This window comes from Mauremys reevesii, linkage group 18 (assembly GCF_016161935.1).
Source record: "Mauremys reevesii isolate NIE-2019 linkage group 18, ASM1616193v1, whole genome shotgun sequence".
Classification (NCBI taxonomy): domain Eukaryota; kingdom Metazoa; phylum Chordata; order Testudines; family Geoemydidae; genus Mauremys; species Mauremys reevesii.
This window is the reverse complement of record NC_052640.1, coordinates 8,581,313-8,596,145: the sequence shown is the minus strand read 5'-3', so window position 1 is coordinate 8,596,145 and position 14,833 is coordinate 8,581,313. Positions and strand designations below refer to the sequence as shown.

Here is a 14,833-nt window from a genome sequence, read left to right as displayed (position 1 = left end):
TGCTTTACACGCCCGGTGGATAGCGCTTTTCATGGGAGCTTTCCAGAGCACTCCATAAATATTCATTAATTAATTACCTGGGAGCACCTCAGTGCCCCACCTGATTAATAAACACTATCAGCCCCATTTTAAAGATGGGGAAACTGAGGCACAGAGCGCTTAAGTGACTTGTCTAGAGTTGCACAGCTAGTCACTGGCAGAGTGGGGGATAGAGCCCAGGCCTCCTGACTCCCTGTTCCTTGCTGTAACCCTAAACCAAACTCCCTGAAGCGTCGTCTCTGGCTTCTTCCGTAACAAGTAAGTCGCCTAGTGTAAAAACACAGTTTGATTCAAGAGAGGAAGGGCAGAACAGAGGGTCTGTGCTGGGTAGGTGGAGGCGCTGTGTGATTGCCCTGGGTTGTCATGACCGGTTCTTTCCTTTCACAGCCTCCCTGAAGCTCTCTGCATCAGAAGCAGCTCACATGCAGCACCTGCGCCAGTTGCCCGAAGGCCAGCAATCCCCGTGCCAGCTGCTGCAGTCGTCCCAGAACATCAAAGGCCACCAGCAACGGGTGGTCACGCTGGCTCAGCATATCAGCGTAATCAGCCTCTCTCTCCTCTTCCCGTCCGGGCGTTGTTCTGGGGCGTCTCCACTGGGGTCAGCTGAGAATGGGCCAGGAGTGGAGTCAGGAGCCTTGGTGGCAGACCGGGGGTGGTGGTGGTAGCAGGTCACCTCGCTCTGCGGCAATCCCTCTGGCCTTTTGCTTTTGGAGGCAGCAGAGTGCTGCAGAGAAGCCCAGGGGAGAAGGGTGCTTCCCGTCCTCCTGCCTATAAGGACCAGCCAACATAACTAAGAGGGGAGAAATAACTAGGGCTCAGTGCCAGAGGGTGCCCTCCCATCCCTTCCTCACCGTCTCCCTACCACATAAACTACAGCCCAGTGAAGGGTCGCAGACAGAAGTGCTGACTCAAGGAGTTTCTTCTTCTAGGAGGTTATCACGCAGGACTACACGCGCCATCATCCTCAGCAGCTCAACTCCCACCTCCAGACCCCGGTGTACTCCTTCCCCGGGGCCACGTGTCCCGTGCTGGACCTGCGAAGGATGCCCAGTGAGGCTTACATCCAGCCGCAGGAGCACGCTCCGGCCTCCAGAATCTCCCCACAGAGCGAGGGAGACAAGAGGTGAGTTCAGCACCGGATCGGGACAGCTATGGCTCATGCTCACTCCCTTCCGCGTTCTCTGCACCAGGGGGAAAGGGAGCGTTTGGAACACCTGGGAGCAAACACAGGCAAACTTCCCAGTGGAGACAGGGCACGTTGTAGTTTTAATGTGGCTTAGCTGGTCACGGGGAGTTACAGGCGCCCCCTGTAGGGTTCACATCGACCGGCTAATGCAGCTTGCCCCGGCCACACAGGGATTTTAACGTGGTAGTGATCCTGCTTTTAAAACACGCCTTTTTTCCTAGTGTGAACAAACAACCGAGCCCTAATCCTGAGCTTTCTCCAGCACCTGACTGTTCTTAGGACAGTTCCCTGCAGGACCTGTCTCCCTGCACCTAGTTCCCTCTGCCCCAGAGACACTCTCCGCTCTCCCGGATAGCCCAGACCAGGGCTAAGTGGACTCACCTGCCAGCATGAGCAGCCAGAAATAGCAGCTTTCTTATGAAGGGGTCTAGCTCTGGATAGTAGGGTAACTCAGGAGCAGAGCCCTGCATTTCCTCTGCAGGGTGCTAGAGTCTGCCCCCTGTTGATTGCAAGAGGAAACCACGAGCTCAGTAGTAAAAAATAAAACCCAGGAGAAAATAACAAGAACAAAAAAACCCTTAGAGAAAGTTCCTGACAGCTCCTGCCCATCTCTGTCCCTGGTGATTGGTGGAGTTTTGAGCCCTTGTACTTTCCACCCAGCCATCTTAGTGCGTGTCCTGTGTGCTCCTAGAGACTGTCACAATGTGTTAACACTGCAGCACGAGAAGACAAACTCTCTGGACTCTGCAGCTCCATACCTTCAAAGGGTTAATTCTCCGTAATGTCACAGCTTTTGACTGACGCATTCTAGAGGAGTTTAGATGAGGCCCTGCTCGCTGCAAATGCAGGACGTCGCCCTGGGTAGAGGATGTACTGATAGGACACTTGATCTGAGCCACAAAGTCCCAGGGTTAGTTCCTCTATTTCTGCAGTGTAACTATATTAGGGCCAATTGCAGGATTACATATGAGTTGGCTACAGCTTTGGGGCCTGTCTAAATTTAATCCTTACGATATAGGTGTGTAGTTCAGAAACACACAAAGCGACACGCTCTTAGCAAACGTGCAACTTAAGGGTAACATTAAGGGCTTGGGCGGTTGGTTTCCCTCTTTTCCATGACACTCCAGTTTGCAGAAGGGTTTTAATCCCTCTTCTCCCGGAGCTGCTGTGCAGAGGTTAAGAGCATTGTAATGGAATGACAGCGTCTCACTGCACTGTCCTCAGATCTCCTGAGCAGAGCAAAGCGTCTGCGGGGAGTGCACCGGATGACTGCATTGAGCCTGTCTCGCCACCAGACGGCATGGGAGAGCTGGAGCACACAAGGAGCACCTCGTACCCAATCTTGTACCGAGAGGGAGAACAGTCAGAGCAGAGGTAACCCCAGGAGATGGGGAATGTGGACTCTTCCTGCCTGGCCGGGGGTTACAGCACACAAGCAATACTCTGGGGTCTTCCTTCCCCTGAGCGTTCTACTCTGAGCGCTTTGGGGGCAGAGACTTTGCCCTCCAATGGCAGCCTGGTGTCACTCAGTGCTGCCTGCCCTTGAGCGCTCTGGCTCCGGCCATTTGTATTGCTGCTGGGGCTGGATATGCCACCAAATAACAGGGGTTAGGGATTAACTCGCTTTGCAACCTCTTCCCGAAGTCGTCCCCTCTGACTGCCAGCGCCCGGGGACAGCACTTTGCCTCCCATCTGTGGCTGTCCAAGCATAGTTCGTTAGCTCTCGCAACCCCTCTGTGCAAAGTATATGACCCCTGCTGCAGGGTGATAGACGGAGGCTGAGTGACTTTCCCCAAGGTCACACGCAGAGGCAGTGTCAGGAGTGGAACCCAGGCGTCCTGACTCCTTCCAATTCCTTCCTGCAGCTCAGGACCAGCCTGTCCTGGCAGCTCAGAGATCCCCTGCCCTAGTCCTCAGTCTGTCCCAAGGTGCTTACCAGGTAATCTTTCTGCTCCGGTGATTGGCTGAGCAGAAAGAATTCACTTCCAGGGGAGAGGATTTCGGGGCCCAGAGGAGAATTTTGTTGGGGCCCTTGACTCTAGGGTAAGAAGAACTAGGCCAGAAGTGTTTCTCTTCCAGCCAAGAGACGTTTTGTGGTCTGGGATTTCCTGGGGGAATAAGCCGCACTGTATTTAGGGGCCTTTGACAACTTGACTCCTAAGTCTAAGCTAGAAAGCCTCCAGTATCTGGGTGGCTTGGGGGCTGGTTCAAAGCATAGGGTGGCTAATGGGATTGGGGCTCTCTAGACAGAAGGGCGTAGACTGGGCCTTGTGCAGCCATTGCTGATCGCCTTTTGCTTCACAGAATGGGTTCCAAATCCCCAGGAAACAACACCCAGCCCCCAGCTTTCTTCAGCAAACTGACCGAGAGCAACTCTGCCATGGTGAAATCCAAGAAGCAGGAGATCATCAAAAAGCTGGGCACGACCAACAGGAGTGAAACGGAGTACAGTAAGGCTTCCAGGCTGGGGCTTTCATGCAGCAGCCGCCGGAGTGGGCAGGGTGGGCTGAAGGCGCCTTGCAAAACCAAAGAAGGGAGAGGGAATTCCAGAGTAGCCTTCTTTCTGACATGGCTGCTGCCGTGATTTAAAGGGACAGGAGCCCACCTCCCAGACTTGAGCAGTCTGAAGCCAGTTTCTTCTGCAGGTCCGGGGATGAGAATTTGCCGCCCCATGCTCTTATCCCATCCGTGTGATGGCGTATTGTTAAATACAGATGCGAAAGCACATCCTGTGCCTCTCCTGCATACAAGCACCTTGCCTGTGTGCGGCCGGGCGTGTTGGGAAACGTCTTAGTTCAGTGTCTTCCCGCTGCACAGATCTGTCAGAGAGAGGAATGGGGCAGGGAGATCTGCTGATGGGGAAAAGAGATAGAAAGGCAGGTGACTTGGGGGCCTTAAGGATGGGTCATAGCCCTGTATCGTGATGGCCATTTAGGTCAAATATACCCCTCCGCCACTGCAAGCCGCATTGGTAGTGCCGGCAGCTAGGCCGGGATCTCTGAGGTGCCTCTCAGAAGCCAGTCCTTTCCCTGGGGCTGTCGGTCCAGCACCACTCACCAGCACTGAACGACCTCAATAGGAACTAACTAACAAGTGAAGAATAGAGGAGTCTTAAGAGCTATTGACGTTTTTAATGGCTGTCCAGCCAGCCTGAATTCTGCCTCCTGAAGATGTATCTGTCAGACCCGACATCAATATTGGTACAGCTCTGAAAAAACACCCAGCCTGACTTGTAGTCGAAATTCATCCCATTCCTTCATTAGCCGCTAATAGAGTAGATAGGATCATAATTTAATTTAGCTTGGCATTATACAGTCAATACTAATTCAATTTGAATCCATCTTATAACAGCTGCATTGGATAAGAAGGACCGAGCTGTCTCGTCCTGTGTATGCTGTTACCATAATCCAACCATGTTGTTATGTTCCTTGGGGGATGCATGGTTGAACTGAGTGACCTCCCACTCATTTCCTTATCGGGGGAAAATATACAGAAATAGGAAGCTCCTTGTGTTTGCTGAGAACTGCTGTTATTCTAAGGAAAGCAATACCCAAGTCAAATGGCTCAGCTAAGAGGGAAAATATTGACTTAGTATTTCCCCCTCGTGGAATGCATGAACAAAAACTCTTCTTTGGGAATGGGGGATTGAACCTTTGGAAACACCTCGAAAAGCTCTGGGTTTTGTACCCCAGCTTAACCTCCCAGAGGGCAGGATCTCGGGGTGGAGGGAGACAGGATTGCACTTGTGGACATCAACATGACTCTCTGGAGTTCTGCTGCATTAATGCCAGTAGGTTTAGACCTATAGCAGTGGTTCTCTATTGCCATCTCTGGTCCACTTGGTGAGAGCAGCGTTCTCCCATGCATCCAATGTCCCAAACCACCACTCCTTTCCTGTTGGGCCACCTGGAAGGGCTTTACAGGCCACTGATGATCCATGGGCCATACTCGGAGAACCTCTGATGTTGATTGGCATGGCCAGGGCTTGCTCATTATCTTGGAGTTGTGTGTCTGAGGGTAGCGTTGCTTTAAAAATGGAGATAATACTTTCTAGTCCCAAACCATCATTCCCCGCCCCACCCACCCACAACTTGAACTTGGCCTGGGATTTTGTCAGCGTGGGTAATGTAATGTAGGTGCCAGGCCTCAAACGGCATGTCCCATGATCCTCTGGGGTTGAGGAAGTGTTGGGAAGGAAAATCTCCCCTAGGAGTTAACCGTTGTGCGCTGCAGTTCATACTGAGGGACTTTTGTCTTCCTCCAGATGTTGGACAGCCTGGGACAGAGATTTTCAACATGCCAGCAATTACTGGAGCAGGTAACAGTCCCGATATATCTTTATCGTATGTCATACTCTGCCACATGCCACACAGAATTCACAGCCTGAGAAGAGGAGGTTCAGCGGGTTCCGGTGTCATTTATTGAAATAAGATACAGTATATTCCTGGTGGGAAAGATGGGAGGTGGGAGACTATGTGCCTACGGCCCTTCCCTGCTTTGGAAGCTGCTCTGTTGGGCTGCAGGCTTCAAAGGCCTAGTCCTTTTAAAGCCTCCATGTTGTCAGAATTTGAGGAGACATAAAAACTTAGATCCGGCAGGGCTTTGGCCTGGGATCTGTTGGGTTGGGAAGAAACCACATGACGCCAGCAGGGAGGATGCTGTAGGGTAGCAGTATCTTTAAATGGACTCTTACTGGCAGAGGGCTGGCAGCATAAGGGACAGACTCTGCCGCCGTGAAGAAGTGTGAGGTGACAGAGCCAATGTTCATGTAGGAGCGTGAGCTGGCAAACGGGAAGGTTGGAGCTAGAATCAGAGGGAGAGGGAACAGTATGCTTTAGCTCAACCACATGTGATGGGCTGGATGCAGGGATCAGTGGATGAGGGTCTCTGGCATGTGCTAGGCGGGAAGTGAGACTAGATGATCATGCAGGTCCCATCTGGCATTGGCAGCAGAATTCAAGTCCTTGAACGGTGCTACAATCCTAGCCCAAAACTCAGGAGAGGCTGCCCACCGTTCCCAGCAGACTTCTTGTTTGATTTTCCCAGATGTGTGTCTTGCTGAAAGCAGAAAGTCCCCACGTATCTAAACCATTCAGTGGCTGGTTGGGCGGGGTGGTGTCCCAGGCTTTATCCCGGGGACACTACATCAGGCACACTGACTTGTTAATACTTGCTGAAGGGACATGTGCCGGACAAAGCAATGACCATCTGAGCCCAGAGGGTGGGCGAGAGAGAGAGAAGACGGGCTCAGATGTTGGTTCCTGTACAGACAAATAAACATTGCTCTGAAACTAAGGGGCCTTCAGGCTTAAAGCCTAGATCAGTAACAATATCAGCTGCTAAGTTAATACTTGGTTAGCCCTGGCATTGTGCAAGGCACTGTACGCTCCACAGAAGTAAAGACCATCCGTGCCCCGAAGAGCTTCCTGTCTAAATGACAGGCACAGGGACAGTGCAGCCCCAAGAACTCCGGGACTGAGACCTGATGGGGAAAGGGGAATGGCTGAGGATAGTCTTAAATGAAGGGAGGTTGGCAACTTGGCAGAGTGGGACCGGAAGGTCACGCCACACACCGCCGGGGCAGTGTGGTTCTGCAGAGCATGGCACATAGTTCCGCCGCTGAGAGCTGAGCCTGCCTGGGGGATGAGGAGTGAGTGGGGCTGGCCAGGTTCAGAGGACAGCAGTGCATCCACCCAAGTGGGCCAGCAGAAATTTCCCTGTGGGATGCTGTTGTGGGAACAGAGGTCCCACCTTGTTACTGAGAGGGGACGGCCTTGGCTTTGCCGTTGAGTGACAATGAGCTCCTGTGCGAAAAAGACCTTTGCTCCCTTCCTGCAGGACAGTGGTTCTGGAAGTGGAGGGACCGTACGTCCATACGGGAGTGCACTGCAGGGCTCCGAAGAGCCGAGTCCATGACTCCTGGCTCTGCGTGTCTCTCTCTCTCTCTCTCTCTGGGTCTCCAAGCTCTTCAGCACTAAAGGAGACATTCCAGCTGCCAGCCCCTGCTGCTCCTCCCCGCTCCAGCACCACATGAGGAGTCAAGGCCGGTGCCAGTGTCCCTGTTACGCTCCATAGCAACAGGGGAGCCCAGCAGCCCTGGACTGTGAGGCCTCTTCCCTCCCCACTGAGAGAGAAACCAGCTCCAGGGGCCTCCCCCTGCAACTGAGGGGAATCCGCTTCTCAAATGATGACCTGTCTTTCCTCAGGCCACCCCTGGGGGCGCAGGCTCTGGTTTCATTTGCAGCCCCTGAGCTGCTTGTGTAACAGGCTTGCCCTTCCCAGCTCAGATGTGTGTCTTTTCAGACGTCAGAGGCTACTGGAGCAGGGCTGCTGTCTGCCTTTCATCTCCAGAGGCAGCTTTTTCCACACAGTGTATAAATAACCTGTGGCAAGCGCTGCAGGATTTTATTGAGGCCCCGCCGAGAACGTTTCCAAAAGGGATTAGGCATTGATAGGGCTGAGAGCAGCACTGGAGTTACAGGGGCTGGAATAGGACGGGGAGTAGCTTGTCCTAGCTCTGACACTGGCTTGCTGGGTGACCTTGGCAAGTCGCTTCACCTCACAGGGCCTCTGTTTCCTCTTCTGTGCAATGGGTACAGCAATGCCTGCTTCCCAAGGGAGTTGTGGGGGCGTCCTTCTTAGCTGGAGTGCACTCTGTGCCCCCTCAGCTGAAGTGCGCTGTATACACACGCGGCACTATATAGCTCGCTTCATGAGTCAGACAGAGCGAGCTAGCGTATCATATTCATTCGCTTTCTGTATCAAACCAAAACCTACAGCCCTCCTAGCTGAGTCCCCTCTCTAAGAACATGAACTTCAGTGGCATTACGCCGGGACTGGTCTTTCTGTAGAATGCCTAGAAATGGTTAAACTTCCCAGGGACCTGCACTGGCCCCAAACCCCACCGTTTGCTTGAAAGGCAGGCGTCGGCCATGGGTTCTCCGCCCACCCCGCTCTATGCTGGGGAGCTAGGCCCATGCCCACGGGGCATTCCCACCTTCTTATGTTTGATCCAAGAGCTCCGTAAGCCCCACGTTTCTGTGGTATCTACATGGTAGAGGCTGCTGGCAATGGTGTTATCTGCCTTAGAAAAGCTTCCCAGTAGGAGTTAGTATTGGGGGAGGGAGGCGGTGACCAAAGAGCCAGTTTTTGACCCTGCACAGCGGTTAAGCTGACTCACGCCGGCAGCCGAGCCAGGTGGATCCCTTTAGCTGCGAGCTAGGCGCACTGGGGCCGGGGGTTACGTGTCCTTGTCTGTGTCAGCGGGAGCTCGGGTGGGAGCTGGGAAGTGTTGCAGGGAAAAGCCTGTGGTTAAGGGTTGTTCTGCTGGGCTGAGCGAAGGAGAAGGGCAAACCCTCGGGAGTGTTGGGGACACTAGCCCAGAGCGTGTGTGCTGGGAGCTGGGCGGGGATGCTGCCCGTTCGCAGGGGGAGGAATGAACATGTGCACGCTCCCCTGCATAAGATACCAGGAGGGGGCACCATGGCTGCAGCGTTCCTACTGAGAGCAGAGAATTGCTCTGCGGGTGGGAGAGGGGGCTGCAGGCACCAAAGTGGGGATGAAGGAAACACAGCATTTTATTTTCTTGCCTGTATTTTGACTCTGTAAGTTTTGCCCTTGCTCGTTTCCTGTAACCGACGCATTGGGAATGATGGTCCCATGGCTGAGCGAGTGCCCTGCGGTCCCTGTGCGGCGCTGCACCATAACTGCATGGCTTCTGATGACTCACAAGCACTCAGACACATCACTGCGTTTTCTGCATCCTGTTTCCTAATGACATTTGACCCGTAGATGTGGGGGTCTGGACCCCGTGGGCGGTGGATGGTGCAGGGGACTGGGAAGGAATTAAACAGCACGGAAGGATTCTCTCCTCTTGGCCTCCCCCCCTCACCAGAGCCAGCAGAGAACAACTCCACAGGAGAGCTAGGACAGTTCCCCAGCAGGTCGTTGCTGGGCCGTGTGCCCACGAGGCACTGCCAGCCTCAGGATCCATGCCCCACAGCCTGTCACTCCTCAGCTATTGAGGCATTGGGGGCTCCATTTCATTTTTTTTTTTAAATCACTCCCACCCCCCAGACTCTTCCTCACTCAGCAAGTAGTTTTCTAACTCCCCACCCCCAGCTCCTGCCAAGCCCTGGGGCGGGGCGGGGGGACGGAGTGCACTGCAGAGCTTAAAAACAATATGACAAATTTTGTTGCTTTGCAAGAATGTGCTGACTGTTTGTTTCTTCCCTTCTCCCTTGTCTCCTTTCTCCCCCCCCCATCTTTCTTCTTATTTGGTTCCCCCCAACCCATCTCCCACCCCTCACCTCTCCTTCCCCTTTCCGTATCTCCCAGGGCTAATCAGTTGTAGAAGCCAGTCGGTTCAAGAAAATTCCAGTACCAACATGGGGTTGGAGGCAATAATTAGGAAGGCCCTAATGGGTAAATATGACGAGCAGTGGGAAGAGCGCTCGCCTCTCAGTGCCAATGCCAATGCTTTTAACTCTCTGAATGCCAGTGCAAGCGTGCCCGCTGCTATGCCCATAACCGCTGCTGACGGACGGAATGACGACATGCGCTCCTTGCCAGGTCTGCAGCCCTTTCCACCTTCGCCGTTTCTCAGTGGTGTTCAGTCTTTTTTTTTTTTTTTAATCCTCTTTGTTTTGTGTGTTCCCTTCGAGCTTTGTGAATTCGCTGATTAATCCTGGAATCTTTTACGTTCATGTCGTAGCCTGAAAGGGGCTGTTGCTTTTTCTCTAAAACACTGACCGGGCTCTTTTCCTTGTTTAATCTCCTTTTCTTCTTATGATGTCAAGGTTTATTTAAAAAAAAAAGACCCTCAGCGGAAAGACACTGCAGAGAAATGTGCATTTCAAACAAATCCCAAGCCCCAGCGAGGAGCCTGATTCAGCAAGGCCTTTAAGCCTCCCTGCTGAGCAAAGCATTTCGATTTGCTTAAGGCGCCCTCTGCTTCAGTTAAAGCACTTGATTGAAATCAAGTCCTTGAGTGCTTTGCTGAATCAGGGCCTGAGATTGTATTGCCCCAAAAGAAATACTCACCCAGTGAGAAATCCATGCTCCTCTCGGTAGATATGTGTCCCCTGAATAAAAATAGCCCTTTGAAACACACACGCCCTGGTGCGGGAATCAGGGAAGGGACGTTCAGGCCACTGGAGGTAGAGAAGCACAGTTTTCCATTCCCCTCCAGCCCAGGTGTCCCTAGCTCCGGGGGCAGGGCTGTGAGATCCCCGCAGTGCCAGGGGAAATGACCTCATTCGGATGGCAGAAGGGCTCGTGGTTAACCTCCCATCTGGGGCTCCCCATGTACCTGCCAGGGGGAGTTTGCCCACCTTCGGCTGGGTTGATGGTTAACCACAGTTGTAGATTGGCTCCAAGCATTTCTTTAGCTGTCAGTGTTGCCTGCCCATCGTTCAGCTGCTGCGAAGTCCTGGCGCTGCATCTGTCGCTCTGCTCTGGAAGGCAGCCTGGCTCGCTGGTGGCGCGGTGCGAATGGCAGCCCCCAAAACAGCCGCGGCAGGGGGGAGAGGCCATGTCAGGGGACAACAGAGGGAGGCATTTGGAATGGGAGGGAAGCCTCAAGGCAGCTGAGAATGGTGGGATAAGGCGGAAACCCAAGGTGGGGAGCATCCCTGCTGAGGCCAGAAGACATAGACCCACTGCTCCTCCCGCCCCAGGCCACGAATCGGGCATCCCAGGATGTGAGAACATGGCTTGCAGGCCTGCGCGGCAGATGAAATGCCCCTGGCTTCAGGGTTGGGCCAGTGTACAAGCTCTGGGAACGGCCATTCCCAGGAATCTCCCCATGCCGCTAGGACACGTGGAGGAGGGTAGAACCAGAAATGTTGGCAGGGGGGAGGGGAGTCCGTCATTCCCCCAAATATCGATTGATTTGCCATCCACATGGGTTAACGTGATCTAGTTACAGAAGCACTGAGTGACGCCTCGTCCCTGGCTGGGTTGGAGAACAGTGAGCTGAGCTGCTTATCCTTCGCCAGCATTGTCCCCACTGGGAATTCACCAGAACAGAGCCCTTCAGGCAGGGCCATGCAGAGGTCTTGAGGGCCTGAGACAAAATATGCAAGTGAGGCCCCTGCCCTTCCAAAAGCCGTTACCATGGAGACAGAGGGACTCAGGGGTGGGGGGGGTGGAGAGCAAGCTCACCCCACAGCAGCGACTCCCATCCTGCAGGGCTGGGCCCAGCTCCGGGCCGTGTGGCCTGGGGCATGAGGTCGCAGCACCACTCGGGTTTGGCCTGACTGTCCCTCTGTCAGGACGGGGCAGTCAGGTGAGGGTTGAGCGAGTGGTGCTGTAACCCCATGCCCCAGGGCGTAGTGCCACTCAAACGCCCTGGGCGCGGGGGGCAAGGCGAACTGCCCCCGTTGTGCTTCCGGGTGGCCCTGCAGTCAGGCTGTGTAGAGAGGGAGGAGGAGCATGTGGGTGCCTGTTCTTCTCACACGCAGTCCCTGGCCTGCCGAGTCACTCGAGGCCCCTGGCACTGGGCTTTAGACTCCCCAGTCCCTTGCAGAAAGGCTGCTGGGCCAGCGGGCAGACACTCTTCATCAGCCAACCCCCTCCTTGTGCGTCCCAGTGCGCAGCCCCCATGCGGGACACAGCTGCTGCAGCCTGCTGCATGGCCGCAGGGGAGCTCAGCAAGGAGCCGACAAGGCCCTGGGGTGGCTTGGGGGGGGTAAGTCGGGGAAGTCTTGGGCCCTTTGAGCCTTTTTGTTGCAGCTGCAGTAGCTTCTTCGTTCCAGCAGAGGGCCTTGAAGTCATGGGGCCTTTTAGCGCAGGGTCAATAGGCGTTTGCTGGTGCACTCTTGCAGCATGGGAAAACCTGCCCATTTCTGGCTGGGAAATGCCGCGAACTCTGTTCTGTACCATTCCCCGCTGAGACGTCTGCCATGAAGGTTAGCGGATGCTAAGCTTCCTGTACCTCTAGTGGTACCTGAAGGCGGCACCTGCCGTCCTGAACATGCAAAAGACATACATCAAGCTCCTAGTGATATTGGGGACTCATCCAGAGACACCTTAAAGGGGCCAGACCTTGAGGAGGTGCTGAGCACCCCCCCTTTGAAAAGCAGGCTCCTTTAAGGCATCTCCAGTCAGGCACCCAAAATCATGAGTGGCTTTTGCAGCCTTGGCCGTGTGGCGTGTGTCTCCAGTGCTCAGTTTGAAAAGCAGGGCGCTTCTCTTTGCAGGCGGAGGAGGGAAGCCAAAGATTGCTGCCAGACCCAACAGCCGCAAGGCCAAGTCCCCAGCACCGGGCCTGTCCTCCGGAGAGAGACCACCGTCTGTTTCTTCCGTTCATTCGGAGGGGGACTGTAACAGGAGGACACCGCTAACCAATCGAGTCTGGGAGGACAGGCCTTCGTCTGCAGGTAGCGCCGCGCTGCCCCTTCAGGGCTTTGGCTGTGCACTCTGCCAGGGGTGGGAGGGTGAGGTTGCCTCCCCAGACAGGCACCCGGGTCAGCGTCAGCTGAGTCATCCCCTTAAGGAAGTTACTGCTTATTATCCCTGGGGAGACCTCGCGGGAGTGAGCTGTGCCACTTCATCTCGCTCTTGTGCTCTTCCATTCCTGGGCCTCTCTTCCCTGCCAGTTGTGCGGAATTCCAGGGGGGCTCTCTGACCCTGACTGGGGGGCTGGTGAGTGAATTCCCCACCCTGGGCTACCTCTTGGACCATGCTGAGTTTCTCCTTCCCTTCTGCCCCAATTCAGGTTCCACGCCATTTCCATACAATCCACTGACAATGAGGCTTCCAACCGGCGTAGTGACAGCCCCGCCGCCAGCATCCATTCCACAAGGGAACTCCACCAGCCAGCACCACGCCTGGGAGGAGGAGCCCAAGCCCCTGCTCTGCTCCCAGTACGAAACGCTGTCAGACAGTGAATGAACGAAAGAGGGGGAGGGGAAGAGTGGACACGCGTGGGTAGCGAGCTGGCCAAGGTGAACTCCGACCATATCAGTCCATGGCGCTGTCAGCAAAGACGCCGGAGCAGCGCTTTTCCAATCGGTCGATTTCTCACATCAGGAAATTTCTGAATCATCTTCAGTCTAAAGCCTTAAGACAGCCAGATGAAACCCAGCCTACTTCTCTTTCCAGCACTGGTGTCCTCATGCAGCAGCTGAGAGCCTGAGATACAGTCTGTGAACAGCTGATGGGAGGGGGGGAGGAAGCGCCGAAGGATGCAATCGCTCACTGAATCCCAGTTGTTTACTCAGGGGAGACCAGCTGGTGCTCCAGTTCTACTCCTTAGATTCGGTGAGAACGAGGAAACCCATGTTGGGAGGAGAGCGAGCGTGCTTGGGTGCATGTGCATATACTTTATGTGTGTGTGCGCCTATGCACACATATAGCGTGTATTCTCTGCCTGCACACCCATGTTGCCTGCTATCGAGTACTTGAAATAGGATTAGACTGCCCTCCCCCAGCCTCCGAGTTGTTCCATGTGTTTATCAGCCTACGGGCTGTGCCACTGAATTATAAAATCAAAAGCCCCATTTTGTTCCTCTTGGGATGTTCCTTTTTCTTACAGGCATCCCCTGCATGGGATTATCTTCCCCAGCAGGCCCCGGAAAAGCTTAAACAAATAAAAATTACGGGGGTGGGGGGAAGGCTAAGGATCCACTTAACAAACAAAAAGTCCTTCTGAGAAAGAAATCCTTGGTTTATCTTGTAATCAAAAGAAGTTCCCCATATTGTGGTGCATTAATCTGCAGATGAAGGGACTCCGTTGCTCGAAGTGCATTGTTTCCTGAATGGTGAGAAAAAGCAATTGTAAATGATGTATTGGTCTACAGGGTATATTTTTGATACCTTCAGTGAATTATGTCAAGATGTTTGACGTGAGGAAGGACTTAAAACAGTGTTACGTGCTGCTTTCAGTCTCAGCTCCTGGAAAAGAGGTTCTGTTATTGCGTGCAAGATTTGATGAGTTTGTCCATTGTATGGAAATGTAAAAAAGGTCTCGTTGATCCATCACAGTTGTCTGTACGTCAGTAGAATGTATTAACTTAGTTTAAAAAAAAAAATGTTGCCACAACTGCAGGGCCTCCTCATTATTACATATACTGCTCTTAAGCCAAGAGGGATTTTCTTCTCCTTCCAGAGCTTTACTCTCTGGCACGGAGATCTCCAGGGAGCCTTTCCGAAGAGCTTGTCAATGTTCGCAGTGGGAGGGGATTCATGAGAAATGTAAAACATTTGTATTGTATTTTTCTGATGCACATGAACGCTCTGCTTTATATTATTTTTCATTCCATGATGTTGGATCATATCTGCAGTTACATGGTTCAAGAACAAAATATTAGACTTTTGTTTTTCCTTCACTTCTGCTTTCTCACTCTGGGGATTTGGGGGAAAAAAGATGATGTATTAAATGCTTTGCATTCTGCACGCTAGAGGAAAGAAGACCAGGACGTAGACTTTCTGCCTCTCCCATTGCCTGTTGGAACAGACAGCTGCTGTGTTGCAGAATATCTCTGATCTGCTAGGAGTATATTGAAGAAAAAGGTTCACATTGTCACACTGTCAATGGGTTTTTTCCCCGACACTGTCCCAAGGGTGATTCTAATGTCAAAGCAACAGAAAGATTGTATGTGGTGG

General features: G+C 53.3%; 1 protein-coding gene across 30 annotated transcripts in view; it reads left to right on the top strand.

Moving 5' to 3' along the window:
- NCOR2 (nuclear receptor corepressor 2) overlaps nt 1–14,556 on the top strand; it is a 593,256-nt gene extending 578,700 nt beyond the window's left edge. For 25 of the 30 annotated variants that reach the window (XM_039505017.1, XM_039505016.1, XM_039505026.1 and 22 more), the window contains 8 exons: nt 427–578; nt 969–1,162; nt 2,450–2,599; nt 3,530–3,675; nt 5,490–5,543; nt 9,563–9,796; nt 12,427–12,606; nt 12,945–14,556. In XM_039505017.1, the coding sequence (XP_039360951.1) occupies nt 427–578; nt 969–1,162; nt 2,450–2,599; nt 3,530–3,675; nt 5,490–5,543; nt 9,563–9,796; nt 12,427–12,606; nt 12,945–13,120 (1,286 nt within the window). In that variant the 3' untranslated portion in view covers nt 13,121–14,556. The other 5 variants (XM_039505033.1, XM_039505030.1, XM_039505034.1 and 2 more) reach the window with 3 other exon arrangements.
- Nucleotides 14,557–14,833: the final 277 nt, after the last annotated feature.